The following is a 15,444-nucleotide window of genomic DNA, read 5'->3' on the forward strand; positions in this document are numbered from 1 at the left end:
AGCCAGGAAGTGAATTAGTACAACATGACATAGTCAGTCTGTCATTCTGTCTGTGCCTGACTAATGTTTGACCACTTTCAGCGGGCAGTTTCTCTAGTGCTTTCCTATGAATGGCCCTTGAGTGACACCCGAGATTGTGTCCAGAGAGGTGCTTCTTTGTCTAAAGGGCCATTGATCCACTTTCCATTAATGCCTAGTGCTCACAGGAAAGCCTGTTTGTGTCACAGGGATGAGCCATGTAACGTGTGAGCAAGCCTCGCCTTTTCCTCCTCTGTCCGCTAAGGACGACTCCCCTCAGGATTCCCCACTTCCCACCCCTGAACCTAAGTCAGGCTGGTGTAGGCAAGAATGGGGGAGAGAGGGGCGCCTGGGCGGCTCAGCCCTTAGGCGTCTGCCTTCGGCTCAGGTCATGATCCCAGGACCCTGGGATCAAGCCCTGCATTGAACTCCGCATCGGGCTCCCTCCTTGGCGGGGAGCCTGCTTCTCCCTCTCACACTCCCCCTGCTTGTGTTTCCTCTCTCACTGTCTCTCTCTGCCAAATAAATACATAAAATCTTAAAAAAAAAAAAAAAGAAAAGAAAAGAATGGAGGAGATGAGTGCAGGGCATTTTCGCCAGAAAAGGCCCAGGTTGACAGAGGACTGCAAGAGCGGGGAGAAAAAAAGGAAAAAGTCCTCTCGAATGGGGATTTTTCAAAGCTCATAGCTGCATAGTCCAGAGCAGAATCAGAGAGTGAGGCTTCTGGAACCTTCTTGGATCCGAGCAAGAGAAATGGGGGTGTGGAGATTTCTAAGAAGCAAGACTGGGGGTTATATGTTAGATCTCTTAGTAAATTCTTTAGAAGATACAGGTAAAAAAAATTTTTTTTAATTTGATTTAACTTTTCATCTCATTAATTTTATAACTGGGAGGCAACATTTTAATAACTTGGAAATATTTTCTGATTGTTGAACGTGTCCATGTGAAGCAATCTTGCCTTGAGGTTCTGCTCTGAGGGCCTGACTCTTATGGAGTTATGTTAAGAAGCCTGTGGTTTGGGGTGCAAAGTTGGGGTGCGAGGTCCCTTTAACACTCACTATATAGCAATGCGGCAGCTTCAGTTTCTGAACTGGACCCTGTGGAGGTAAATTGATTCCTTCCCTCTGAAAGCTAGCTTGAACACAGCCACCGATTCTCCTCAAGTGAGAATGTAAGAGGATAAAAACTAGCTTTGAGACCTTCAAAGCTCACACATAGAAAACCTAACAATGGACAAAGAAAAGATGGATGTTTTATCCAAACCAGCTGATGGGAGCGTAAGTACAGCATGGGAAGCCTTCTCTCTTACTTGAATGCCATGTATTGGTGACCTTGTGAGTACAATGAGACTGTGTAACTCTATATAAATAGAGCAATAATGTACTTGATCTTCTTACGGTACTTAATGGATTTTACCAATGTGAGCCTGTTTCAAAGTGCTGTACTTGGCAATTGATTTGCAACTGTTTTTCTGAAACTCCAGGGAAATTGTACTGATCTCTGTCCACATTCCATTTTAAAATTTAATCAGTGCTAACTGAAACGGCCTATAATGTGTTCCTGCCCCGAAGGACCCAACCTTGGCTCTGTCAGTCCTACACGTGCCACCCTTTCTGTGCGTTTCCCTTTTTTACTTCTTTGGGGGACTATTTGAAAGTAGTCTGGGGGCGCCTGGGTGGCACAGCGGTTAAGCGTCTGCCTTTGGCTCAGGGAATGATCCCGGCGTTATGGGATCAAGCCCCACATCAGGCTCCTCCGCTATGAGCCTGCTTCTTCCTCTCCCACTCCCCCTGCTTGTGTTCCCTCTCTCGCTGGCTGTCTCTATCTCTGTCGAATAAATAAAAAATAAAATCTTTAAAAAAAAAAAGAAAGTAGTCTGGCACCATAGTCAGCTCATCCTGCAATAGAATATTTTTCTCTGTAGAAATACCACCTTCATGCCTATGGGACATCACATTCCACGAGCCCTGGTCTAGTTCAATTTCACCAGGAGAGATACAAGCTACATTTCACTCCAGGGGTTGGCAAGGGTGTTGGGCAAAAAAGAATGAGCAGGCCATGAATAATTCAGAATGTACTTGGCCACATGTTATCCCATTAATTGGTAGGATTAAAGACTGGAGACATGGACTTTGAATGGAACACTGAGGGAGAGTAAGAGAGAATGAGAGAACTCTTAAGAGAACTCAAAAGAGATGATTTCTTTGAAACTGGTGTTCGAGATCGTTTCCTTTAAAGGAATGTGTGGTTAAAAGTTATTTCATCACTGGAGTTTAGTTACCCTGACATGTATAAATCTCTCCTTCAAAGAAGCTAAACTCTTCAATACATTATTAAAGAATTCACAGCATCAGATGACAGGGTAGAGGAGAAAAAAAAAGAGGAGGGAAACAGTTAAATAATGCATTTTTTCCTCTTGCACATAACGTTTTGCACATCAGTATGCTAAAACCAATAATTTTGCAGGTCCTCTATTTCATTCTTTATTTTTTTTTTAAAGATTTAATTTATTTATTTATTTGACACAGAGAGAGGACCCTGGGATCATGACCTGAGCTGAAGGCTGACGCTTAATGACTGAGCCACCCAGGTGCCCCTCATTCTTGATTTTTAAGTAATTCTTTCATTTGGCACTGAGAAACTGAGTCCCTGAATAGCTCATTGACTGTCTTTAAAGTGCACACATGGGAGGCCCTGGTTCCTATCTCACAGCCCTGCACGAACCAGAGCGTCATCATCCTCAACTTGTTTTTCTCTAACACCCCATCAGGAAGCCATAAGTAAGAAATCAATTTGTTTCTATGGGGAACTCACTTATATTCTTATTTTCAGTCCTGCCTCAGCCGGAAGAAATTGATGGTGGGACAAAAGCAATATAATACAAACACGTGAAACACATGCCTACTCCCACAGCTGAGCTGTGTACACATGAAATGACCCTCAGAGACTTCTTGCTGCCTGACCTTCGGGTCCTCTGGTCCACCCTCCAGGAAATTCAGGCCCGTCCTTTACAGCATCTATTTGGCAGAAGTGGAGAGTTGAGGAGAGGATCTGGGATTCATATAACGAAAAATTCACTGAAGTTCATATAGTGTCTGATTTTTCTGATCTTAATTACCTGATTTAATGCAAGTCATTCATTACACTTATATGGATGATTTGACTGATATAATGAGGACTTGTAGCGCTAAGATTCTCCTTGGATGCCTCCATTCCACATGTGTTCTAGACTAATATATCTTCTTTTTTCCCCTTTCTTCTTTTTCTTTCTTCTTTCTTTCTTTCTTTCTTTCTTTCTTTCTTTCTTTCTTTCTTTCTTCTTTCTTCTTCTTTCTTTCTATCTTACTTTCCTTCCTTCTTTCCTTCCTTCCTTCCTTCTTTCCTTCCTTCCTTCTTTCCTTCTTTCCTTCCTTCTTCCTTTCTTTCTTCTTAGATATCCAATATCCCAGTTCAGGTGATCAGCACCCAAGGGAAGCTGCCAGGTAGACGAGCACCTCGGAAACCCGTCGGCAAAGCCAAACCCAAGAAGCCATCCAAGAAGAAAGCTCCCTTCTGGAATGTCCAAAACAAAATCATTGTCTTCACAGTAGTTCTCTTCATCCTGGCAGTCATAGCCTGGATACTTCTGTGGCTCTACATCCGTGAGTGAAAATCCGTGTTCCTTTGGGGCTAGGCCTTGTCCTGTGGCTTCAGCATCGGCAGGGCTCGCCCCCTCTGGCCCTGGGTGTGTCTGAGAGAATTTCCCAAGTTCCCAGGCTGAGAGCCACTCCCAAAACTGTGAAGGTTTTCAGGAGGAAGAAAGCAGAATTGTCTTTCCCATTTCCTCTTTTACCACCACTTTCTTCCCACGGGAGCGCGAGAGGAGCAGGGCTGGGGGATGGGATGACAAGAGCTGAGGAGGAGGCTCAGCAGCTTTGGAAGAGTTGAGAAATGTAATGTATTTTTAGCTTTAAGAAATGAATGGGATTCTCAGTTGTTTTATTTCCTCATTCCACCCACTGCTGGTTTCTAGGCAACCTCACATTTCCTGCTCCCTGAGCTTCTTTCACTCGCGCATCTTTCTCTCCACTGTGTTTATGTTTTTGTCAAGCTGATTGGTTATGCTTTTGTCTATCTGACTGATCCTTTTGGACAGGAGTTATGACTAAGTTTGTCATAAAGAGTACTTACCCATGCTGTTCAGTCACTATAACATTCGTTTTCTTATGCTCAACTTCCAACCCCATACGTGGTATATGTTTGATACAAGATACGTGTACTCTCAAGGATATTAAAAATTGGTTATGAGGCAGGATTTATAGGCAAAGAATTAATGAATATTGTATTGAACAGTTCAGGTCATATATATATATATATATATATATATACACACACACAAACTGATTACTTACAATTTGCACTTCACAACGTAAGACATCAGACATACCAAGATATATCTCCTACCTTCAAAAAGCTCACAGATGCATTTTCTACTTTCAAAAAACTTACAGTTCAGTGCTGGAGAGGGGGTGTGAGTTCATTTTTATTTTTATTTATGTTTATTTTTTTGCTGAAGCAATTACTTTGCAATCACAGAAGAGAGGCATCTAACCTGCCCAGGAATAGAGTCCAGGGAAGGCTTCATGAACTGGTTGTTCAAAATTCACTTCTTTCCTAACTTGAGCATGCCCGTGACGAGCTGGGTCCTGTGATCAGCGTGGAAACAGAGTGGTAGAGCAGGGAGATTCTCTATCCTGAAAGAGCTTAAAGACTAGTGAAGGAAGTCACAATAGGCAATTAAGAGAAACACAAAACACAATCCCAACCCAGAATGAACCAATTTATTTCCCATCGGTTCTCTGCTGGCCCTCAGCTGATACATTCGCATTGCCTTGGCATTTTTGTGTAAAGTTGTGGAACATCACTATGTAGAAGGAGTCTGTCTGTGTGAAAAATCAGAGAAGGACGTTTCAGGAAGACAGACCAGTATGAGCAAAGGGACACTGGTACGAACAACAGAGAACTATTCAACAAACAACGATATTGTGACCATGCAGCTTGTTGTATGTCGGGCTGAGCTAGAGTTAGGTGAATGTAATCTAGTTCTAGGCTTATATTGTTGTTATCCTGACCCTTGAGTACTTACTGATAGAGGAAGACTGTATGAGCTTCTAGATAGAAGGCATGGCTTTCACTCAAATTTTAAAGAGTCTGTAACAACAACAACAAAAATCTAAGAAGCATTTCCCTGTGAAAATCAGGAATGAAAACAACCATTGTTTTATACGGGAGGCTAGTGAGTCAAGGTGATCCATCCAGGGTCACATAGCTTGAAAGAACAAATCTAGGACATCAGCTCAGGCCTTCTGCCCCTGTGCCCCTTTCGCACACCCCCACAGCCTCACTCCACTGCAAGGGGCTACTGCTACTGTGACTTTGGATGGCTCAAACAAGGGAGGTGGCTTCCTACCACTCACATAGGTGCCCCTCCTTCTTAATTCAGTCGTCCCTTATGGCAGCATTTCCATGTACTGGGCATTGTGCTAGGAGAGAATATTCTCTCCTTTTCTTCCTCTACCACCCTTCCTTTCTCTCTTCCTTCCCTCAAATATTTATTGAGCTTCAAAGCTACGAAAGGGGCTGAGGGACAAAAAGAAGTTACTGTTACTCTTAAAGGACAGAAATACAGGCAGAAGTTATGATATAGTGGGACATACATCACAGGAGAGAAATGTACCCTGGCCACAGGAGCCAGGGGAATGTTGCCACCTAGGAGGAAGACCTTGGTAACAAAAAGGAAAGGAAGAAAGAAGAGCCCCTCATCCCTCACCCCCCCACTCCCCCAAGCTATTCTCAGGTGCTCTAAGGCAACTCAGACACAGCAGTGTTCTTGCTCCTGTTGTCAGTGGTTTCCGGGCAGGCCTGATACCCAGTCCTATAGTCCTCACTGGGCAGAGTATTTGAACACGAGTGACCTGACACTGGGCTGAAACCATGCTTTGGGGCTCACAGGAAGAATGAGTTCTCCTTGTATTGCACAGAGCTGAAGGCCAGCCCAGCACCCTGCGCCTCAGCACCCAAGTCAGATAAGGACGAGCCCCCAGCAGCTCAGTGAATGTCAGCTGGAGGCCCTTCCCTCTTCTGCCACCTCTGAGCAGGCATTTCTTTCTTTCTTTTTTTTTTTTTAAAGATTTTATTTATTTATTTGACAGAGACAGCCAGTGAGAGAGGGAACACAAGCAGGGGGAGTGGGAGAGGAAGAAGGCAGGATCCTAGCGGAGGAGCCTGATGTGGGGCTCGATCCCAGAACGCTGGGATCACGCCCTGAGCTGAAGGCAGACGCTTAAGGCAGAGCCACCCAGGCGCCCCTGAGCAGACATTTCTTACCTCCTTGCTGTCTACAGACTCAGGATCCATGAAAACTGCATATACTCTTTTTGGTCCCTTAGTGACTCTAGGATGTGTATAAAGTCAAAAAGGTGTATCTTTTACCTTTTAATCTTGTTCATAAGTATTTATCAGGAGTTGATAGAACAGACTATCCTAAGAGAAATGGTGATTTTCTGCTGATGGAAGTGTTGTTATTAACGACGTTTAGAGCTTCCCAGGCTATGAACCAGTAACACACGTAGCTGCCCAATAAAACCATTTGCGGAGCATGATACTGACGCAGATCAGACAATGTTTCACTGCCACACAGAGGGGAGACCCCTTACCTGCTTTCTCTTCTGTCTTACAGGTAGGACAGAAAGCAAAGATGCTTTTTACTTTGTGGGGATGTTTCGCATCACCAACATTGAGTTTCTTCCTGAATACCGACAGAAGGAGTCCAGGGAATTTCTGTCAGTGGCACGGACTGTGCAGCAAGTGGTGAGGTGATGGGGGCGGGGTGCGGAGGGGGGAGGGTTTTGTGAAAGGCTGGGAGAGTGGGGTAGGGTTCAGGGGATGAGGGGTGGGATGGAGGGGTCACAAGTGTCACAGGTGAGTAGGGAGGATGAAGGAAGAAGTCAGAGGGAAACATGGGATTTAGCTCATGTTGGCTGTAATTGCTTATTTGACAGAACTGCTAATTAATTTAATTTATTTGTTTACTCATGTGTTTTATTTATTGCTGAAAGTAAAAGCAAATAGCTCTCTGAGCTCCAGTTTTTCTCATCTGTAAAATAAAGGAATTGGATCATGTGATCTTTAAAATGCCTTCCAGAACTAATGTTACAATCATAGTGATTGATTCTGGGAGCTGTACACATTTATCTCAACCTCAACACACTGGAATCTCTTTATTTTTTTAATTCCCTTTATAAAACTAATATGTATTTAGCTATAAAAATTATAAAATTCAGAAAATTACAAAAAAAGAACATTAAAAATTTCTTTAACATCATCTCCAGAGATAGAGTCCCTTTTTATTCTGGGCCACATAGACATAGAGGACAGCACAATATTGGAATATTAGTAGATATTCAGTTTTATAATCTGAATGTTTCTATGCAAGTAAATATTCTTTTAAAAACGTAAGTTTTAACAGCTACAAAGTTAGCCAATTCCTTTAAAAATTTTTTTTTATTTAAATTCAATTTAGTTAACATACTGGGTATTATTAGTTTCAGGGGTATAATTTAGGGATTCATCAGTTGCATATAACACCCAGTGCTCATCACATCAAACGCCTCCTTAATGCCCATCACCCAGTTATTCCATTCCCCCCCACCTCTCCTCTCACTTTGTTCCCTACAGTTCAGAGTCTCTTATAATTTGTTTCCCTCTCTGATTTTATCTTATTTTATTTTTCCTTCCCCTATGTTTATCTGTTTTGTATCTTAAATTCCACATATGAGTGAAATCATATGGTGTTTGTCTTTCTCTGGCTGACTTACTGTGCTCAGCCTAATAACCTCTAGCTCCGTCCACGTTCTTGCAAATGGCACAGCCAATCCTTTTTATTGGATATTTGCTACACGAAAAGTAGCAAAAGTGCTACATAGCTACACAAAAGTGCTACATAGATTGTGTATATTTGTGATTACTTCCTTAGCCGATCCCCTCAAAGTATATAAAAGTATCTATTCATCGCTCTTGGTACATATCACCAACTAGAAACTTCTGCCAATTTGTAATGCACAGTAATGGAGTAATGTCACTTCTGTGACAGGCGCCCTGCCGTGTAGACTGCGGATAGGCTGTGTGTGAGAGAAGACAAGCTAGAACAATGGCGGGCACAGTGACAAGAAAGAAAAGAAAAGAAAGAAAAGAAAAGAAAAGAAAAGAAAAGAAAGAAAAGAAAAGAAAGAAAAGAAAAAAAGAAAAGAAAAGAAAAAAGAAAAGAAAAAGGAAAGGAAAGAAAAGAGAAGAAAGAAAAGAAAAGAAAGAAGGAAGGAAGAGAAAGAGAGAAAGAAAAAGAGAAGGAAGGAAGGAGGAGGGAGAGAGAGAAAGAAAGAAGAAAGGAGGGATGGAGGGAAAGAGAAAGAAAGAGAACGAAGAAAAAAAAGCGGGGGCTCAGCCGTTTTAGGCAACACTTTACGTGTTGCACATTTAGGTGGGTGATTTCGCCTTTAGGCAGGAAGGGGAACACAGGAGGAGGATATTCGGCAGAGACTCAGTTTGGCTTTAGAAATGCTAAGGAAGGGCAAAGAAGGTCAATTCAAATAGCTCGCCTTTGGATCGAACTCGGTTAAAAGGGCTGGGTGTTTCTCTAGAGACTGCGGGGGAGGAGCGGGGTTGGTAGACCTGGCGAGGGCGCCGCCTGCCCCCTAGTGGCTAGTAGGGCAATGTGTCCAGAAGAATATAAACTTTCCAGGCTGCGCTTTGATAGAAAGGTGGTTGGGTCAAGTACTTTGAAAATGTACTTAAAGGAGTTTGATTTATTAATTGTGGAGAAAATTAACCTTTGGAGTAGGCAGAATACAGAAGTTAAGCTTGATTAGGGTGTCTCCAGACAGCGAGGAATGAATGAAGGTAACTGATTATTCTTCACAGAGAACACAGAGTAAGTAACCAAAGACTCAAGGCTTCAGACAGGGCCCTGCTTTTCTGCTTGGCTGTGAGACGAAGCCCAGCTTGAAAGACTCAGACACCTCCTTTTTTTTTTTTTTTTTCCAGGTAAACCTGGTTTATACAACATCCGCCTTCTCTAAATTTTACAAGCAGTCTGTCGTTGCAGATGTCAGGTAATACATGTCCCTTGCTTTGGGACTTCTGTGTTTACTGCTGTAAATTCCTCTCAAGGCTGTGGAAGGGCTCAGATAGGACCATTCTCCAGCAACTTCCTGGAGGTGGCTTTGGGTTAATACTTTTTTAGCACAACGGGTGACCCATCTCTGCCCTGCTGTCATGCTACGTTTTTCTCTTCATCTGCCAAAGCCTGCCTTCTCCCCACAGCTGGGATCCTGGGCCCCTGGTATTTTTACTGCTGGGCAAAATGGCCACAAACATGACTAGCGTTGGGTGGGAGTAAAACCAAACTACAGTCCAGTATTTCTCAAAATATGTTCAGCCAAAAATTGGTCATGGGAGATTTTCTGAGAAAAAAGAAGGATCTCATGGTCAAATAATTTTTATTAAAATTTATTTTATGAGTTTTTAGTTGATTAATTTTATGAAAACTTATTTTTTAAATTGTGTGCCATGTTCCCCCACCTCCAGTGTCTCTGCAGAGACTCACAATTCACTTTGACATACCAAAGGCACTAAGAAGTCTGGGAGTAGAGCAATTTGTTTACATTCTCTTTCCTGCATTATTTACCATAGAACACTCCAGGTTTGTTTTTCATAAAACATGACAGTATTTGTGCACTTCGAGCTCTTGCTCCAGGGTTTGGCTAAACACCAAGTTGGACTGGATTCCTGGATTTGCTACTTATTAGCCATATGATTTTCAGTCGTAGTTGGCCTTGACTTCCTTTTCTGTAAAACTAGAATAATAGGACCTTCCTTCTAAGAATAAGTGGGATCAAGTGGAATTGAGCACTGTGTCTGGACATGGCAAAGTATCAAAAATCAGAGTTGTTATTATTTGTAATAGCAGTGAATGATTGATATCTGTAAAAATAGTATATTCTCCAGGGAGATGCAACTATACACGAATGATTCTAGATGCGAACCCAACACAGGAAGACACATACTATGATGCTTTCCCTTCCCAACCTCCACAATAGGAGTCAATGACTTCTTAAAGAAGGAATTTTGGAAGTTGAAGGATGTCTTCACTGGCCTTACCTTGAATCATTTACTGGTTTTCTATGAGAGTCCACTTCCTAAGATACATACCTGAACATCCCTCTTTTTTTTTTTTTCTATAGCAGCAACAACAAAGGTGGCCTCCTTGTCCACTTTTGGATTGTGTTTGTCATGCCACATGCCAAGGGTCATATCTTCTGTGAGGACTGCGTGGCCGCCATTTTGAAGGACTCCATCCAGACGAGCATTATAAATCGAACCTCTGTGGGGAGCTTGCAGGGCCTGGCTGTAGACATGGACTCTGTGGTACTAAATGGTGATTGTTGGGTAATTCTCCTTCATGCATTCCTTCCTGCAGCACTCCTGATACTGCCATTAAACTTAGTCAATATTGTAATGAAGTATTCTCTTCTGCAATCCCAGTAAAACAAGATTAGCTGAGGACATTGATAAAGGGAGTTGCTAAATGTTATATACAACGGTTGGACAATAGAAGTAGGTTCAAAATATATATGAAATTGAATTTGTTCAAGTGTCCCCTGCCCTATATTTAATTCAGCTTCATGAATCGTCAAACTAAGGCTCCAAATCCTGAAGAAGAAGGAATTTTACTGAGGCTTATCTTGTCTTTTCCCTTGTCCAGCCCCAATACACCTATGTTATAGAGTGTTACCCAATGTTCCACAATGGCCTGTTGAATAGCCCCACCAAAATGCTATTTCATCATTTGATTTGCCAGTAAAATACTTTGTGTGACCCCAAAATTATGCTTTCTCTCTTGATTTAAATCATATATATATACACACACACATATATATAAATCATCGACATCTGTCTATCCATCTATCTATCCATATGCTAGGCATGTAACGTAGTAGTATGTGGCTGATAAGTGTTGCTAAATGAATGAATGAAATATCTCTAGTGAAAAAGTCAGCACCACAAATACTATTTGAGATCTAGGACTAATTATTATTATATTTTTTTGTTGCTTTTTACCTTTAAAGATGTTTAAAGTGTGTCACTAAGGACAATTTCAAGCATCGAGAAATGTAAAGACAGTACTATCATGAACTCTCATGTATCGTTTTACTCAACTGCAACAACTATGAACTCACGGCCATCCCACTTCTCTCGAAATACATAAGCAACTTCCCCTACCCTCCCTGGATTATTTTAAAGCAAATCCCAGATAGGATGAATTGCTTTTAAAGGACTGAAAGGAATTTTTACTAAACAAAATTCTAACAAAGTGAAATGTTGGAACTGACAGTCTCTTTTCCATGTGTTTTTTCGATGCAGCTGGGCTTCGGTCAGATTACTCTTCAACCGTAGGTTCTGGTAAAGTATGACATGCAGTTTCTTCTACGCTGTCTCCAAATCAGTATCCTTTTTGGCTATAGTTTTATTTTCAAATAATGGTATTTGTTAGTGCTCTTTCAGTTGCCTGTGACAGAAATACACTCGAACTGGCTTAAGCCCAGAAGAGACGTGATTGGCTCTTATAACTGGGACATACATGGAATGGACTGGTTTCAGGCATGTTTGGGGCCAGGCTGTAAAATAAAATATCATCAGGACTCTGCATCTGTGCTTTTCCCTGTTGAAGCTTCATCGAGGGTATTTTTCTCATGTGGTCTCATGAATGACAACTGGTAGATTCAAGCTTATAATTTATCAGTAGCAGCAATAGAAAAAAAAAAAAAAAGGCCACACAAATTTCCAGAATTTTTGCAGAAGCCGTGGGGCTGAACTTAAGTGTCTCAGATTGGCTGGCCTGCCCATTTATGAACCAGCTTCTTTTACTCTGATTGGCCACTCTGGGTCATGTGGCCATCTCTGGACCTAGAGTTAAGTTTAACCCCAACCAAACCATACAGGCAGGGTAGGGATAGCTTCTCAAAGTAAAGACTTGGTGTTATTACCAGAAGAGAGGGGAGTGGACTCCGGGCTGGCAAAAACAGCAGCTGTCCTCCTCATGAACTCTTTGCTCTTTACGCTTTATAAAGATGTCTAAAAAAGTCATTCCTAAAACAAAAGTGCTGTCTCCACAGACAAAGGCTGCTCTCAGCACTTGTATGCAGATCACCTGTCTCTCCGCTACCCTCTGGAGATTTCTGCAACCTCAGGGCTGCTGCTGTGCCACTTCAAGCTGGTGGCCATCGTGGGCTATCTGATCCGTCTCTCGATAGAGTCCGTCCAGATGGAAGCTGACAACTGTGTCACCGACTCTCTGACCATTTACGACTCCCTCTTGCCGATCCGGAGCGCCATCTTGTATAGGTACTGGGATTTGCGAGTGAAGACTTTTTTACAGTGTCTCTTTTGGGGAGTATCTTGTTTCCCTTAGACTTTTAAAACTATTTTTGTGTGCACTCATGAGTTCAAAGACTGACCCATGCCTTACTTAGTATCCCCTGTACTAACCAGAGCCTATCACACAGAACGTTTTTTTTTTACTTATAGCATAAAATGGTCAAAATCAGTATAGCAGGAACTTCAGACAGTATTTCTGAAATCTCACTCACTTTTTTTTTTAAGATTTTATTTATTTATTTGGCAGAGAGAGAGACAGCCAGCAAGAGAGGGAACACAAGCAGGGGGAGTGGGAGAGGAAGAAGCAGGCTCCCACCAGAGGAGGACTCTGGGATCACGCCCTGAGGTGAAGGCAGATGCTTAACGACTGAGCCACCCAGGCGCCCCTGAAATCTCGCTTTTTTGTTTAATTTTACTTTTGTTGCAACTGCAACAAAATTTTGTTTAATTTTGTTTCATTAGACTGTGAGAATAAATATTCTGATGATTGCTTACTATTAGTAAAACAATTAAAAATTTCCCCCTTATTATATAGATAACACAGTGTTCATTGTGACAGTGAACAGAGAAAGACAAGATCAATATTTCACAATCGCATTACCTAGAACAAATGTCTATGTTTTTGCATATTTTCATTCATATATAGATATGTAATTACACACACACGCACACACATATACACATACCCTAGTATTTTTTACTTACTGATAATATCTTTTTGTGAGTGCTTACTATCTTGATTTAATAATGATAGTTGTACTTTATTAAAAATGTAGTCTTTGTTATGCACTGTGCTAAAAAGGCACATGAATTACTATTTTTTAATAGTGCTTATGTATGTATGTAACTGTTTTACCTATGTATGTATAGTTTGGTGATGAATACGCATATGCTAGAAATTTCAACAGTACGTAATGGTTACAGTGAAAAGGAAGTTGGTCCCTGGCTCCCATTCCTCAGTCATTATTATTATTTCTTTTCATCCTTCCAGACATACTTTGCTATTATCACACTTAATCCTCAACCCAATGCCATGAGGAGTAAACTCTTGTTACTACCACCGTTTCATAGTAGGGGAGCTGGCATTCATGAAAACTAGTTACTTGACTGCCCAGGCTCTTTCAGTCAGTTAAGTGATGGAACTGAGTTTTGAACCCAGTTTTCTTGAAGCCAGAGCTCAGGACCGTAGCCATTTCAACTGTTGCCTCTGACTTGCTTGCTCTCAAGGCAGGTTCAGTGACAGCCATCCAGAATTCTTTGATAGTTACTAGGCAAAAGTTTCTGTACCTTTATCAGCTCCCCTCCGTGGTGCCCTGGGGCAGATGAAGATCTGGCGGGCAGATGAAGATCTGGCTGGCGGAGTCCGACTCACAAGAACTGTGTGGATGGCCTGGGAAATGGGTGGAATTAGTGGTGGAGGGAGGCTCACTGCTCAAGAACCTATTATTCATAGGCTTTTGTTTTGTTGTCTGGTTTCAGAATTTGTGAACCCACAAGAACAATAATGTCCTTTGTCTCCACAAATAATCTCATGTTGGTATCATTCAAGTCTCCTCACATACGAAGGCTATCAGGAATCCGGGCATTTTTCGAGGTCATTCCAGAAGAAAGTAAGTCTTTCTTAATAGAAAAACGTCACCTTGAAAAATATCTATTGTGATATACTCCAGTCTTATTTCTCCCGAGGCTGTGCTGTATATTAGTCAGGGACCTTGGTTCAGGGTTCGGTCAGAAGAGAGATATCGTACTATTTAAACAGAGAGAATTTAATGTGAAGAACTGTTAACTCGGCATAAAGGTGTCAGCTAGGTCACTCAAAAGGCAGAAGGAACACTGTAAGGTGTTCTGGGTGTAATACATGTAGGAAGCAACTACTCCCCCCGCCCCGTAGGGGGTACAAAGGAAAGTGGCGGCAATGCTGACAATTTAGAGCGTGGAGGGGGGATCTGTGGACTAAAACTCAGACCTCCGGCGGCGGGAGGAGGGGGCGTTGCTGCTCGGCTGGTGCTCATGTCTCTGAGTTCAGAGGCGGGTGTTCACGGACTTGGGACCCAGACCTTCCAGGAGGGGGTGCCAGACAGCCGGGGCAGGTATCTTTGAGGACGATGCAATGAAGTGGAAGTTGGGGAAATTGCTAACAGGATTTAACTCCGCTACAGGAAGAAAGTGTAGCTGCGCCGAAGGGGGGCGGGCAGGGGAGGGCCGGAGGAGGGGTGAGAGAGAATGGGGGGGAGGGAGAGTAAGAATCCTTGCTGCGGTGGCTTTCCCAGGAAGAGGAAAGGAAACACGCTAGAAGCCCTGTTCTTCCTCCTCCAGCCTTCGAGTTTCCCTGTAGCGCCCCCTATTGGCAGGGCCTGTCAGGGAGCCAAGTGGCAAAGGTTCCTCAAGTCATCACAGAACAGAGAAGGAAGGGTGCGTTGGGAGCTGGGTGATAATAGCCCAGTACCTAGCACACCACAGTGGCTGTCTTTCGTGAATTCTAGCTCATAGCAGTGCGTGTGAATGCCATCCTAATAAGTGCACGGGAAGTAAAACCCAGAGATTTAATGGCTTTTCCTAGGTCAAAGAGTGAGCAAAAAGTGACCTAGCTCCCTTTCATTCTTCTCTTTTTGACTTGGGTTGATGAAGTAAAACAAAACAAAACAAAACAAAACAAAAAGAGCCTTCACTGAAACTCTAGTTTTTTTGTGATATTTTTTGCCTTGTAACCGGTCAAATCTTACAGGTCATGTCTTGGTAACTTCTTTACGAGGACTGACAAGGCCAAAAGGATCAGAATGAGAGATGGGCGAGGAGGGCAGTGGATTTGGCTTAAGTTAGATGGTCATAGCTTCACAGGTCCACCTACATTTTAAGGCAGTGGCTTATTTTGATAGATTTTTTTTCTGTCAAATTATTACAAAACTAAATGTAAAATTGATTTATTGAACCAAATTGAACTAGCTATTTGACATG

At 42.3% G+C, this 15,444-nt stretch overlaps 1 protein-coding gene across 1 annotated transcript in view; it reads left to right on the forward strand.

Annotated features, from left to right (window-relative positions):
• The first annotated feature begins 1,247 nt into the window (after positions 1-1,247).
• TMPRSS7 (transmembrane serine protease 7) overlaps positions 1,248-15,444 on the forward strand; it is a 36,234-nt gene continuing 22,037 nt past the window's right edge. Inside the window, exons 1-8 of the mRNA XM_034669615.1 lie at positions 1,248-1,295; positions 3,452-3,659; positions 6,737-6,867; positions 9,097-9,164; positions 10,296-10,489; positions 11,476-11,514; positions 12,228-12,456; positions 13,969-14,099. Of these exons, the coding sequence (XP_034525506.1) occupies positions 1,248-1,295; positions 3,452-3,659; positions 6,737-6,867; positions 9,097-9,164; positions 10,296-10,489; positions 11,476-11,514; positions 12,228-12,456; positions 13,969-14,099 (1,048 nt within the window). The remainder of the gene's footprint in view (positions 1,296-3,451; positions 3,660-6,736; positions 6,868-9,096; positions 9,165-10,295; positions 10,490-11,475; positions 11,515-12,227; positions 12,457-13,968; positions 14,100-15,444) is intronic.

This window comes from Ailuropoda melanoleuca, chromosome 1, assembly GCF_002007445.2.
Source record: "Ailuropoda melanoleuca isolate Jingjing chromosome 1, ASM200744v2, whole genome shotgun sequence".
NCBI lineage: Eukaryota > Metazoa > Chordata > Mammalia > Carnivora > Ursidae > Ailuropoda > Ailuropoda melanoleuca.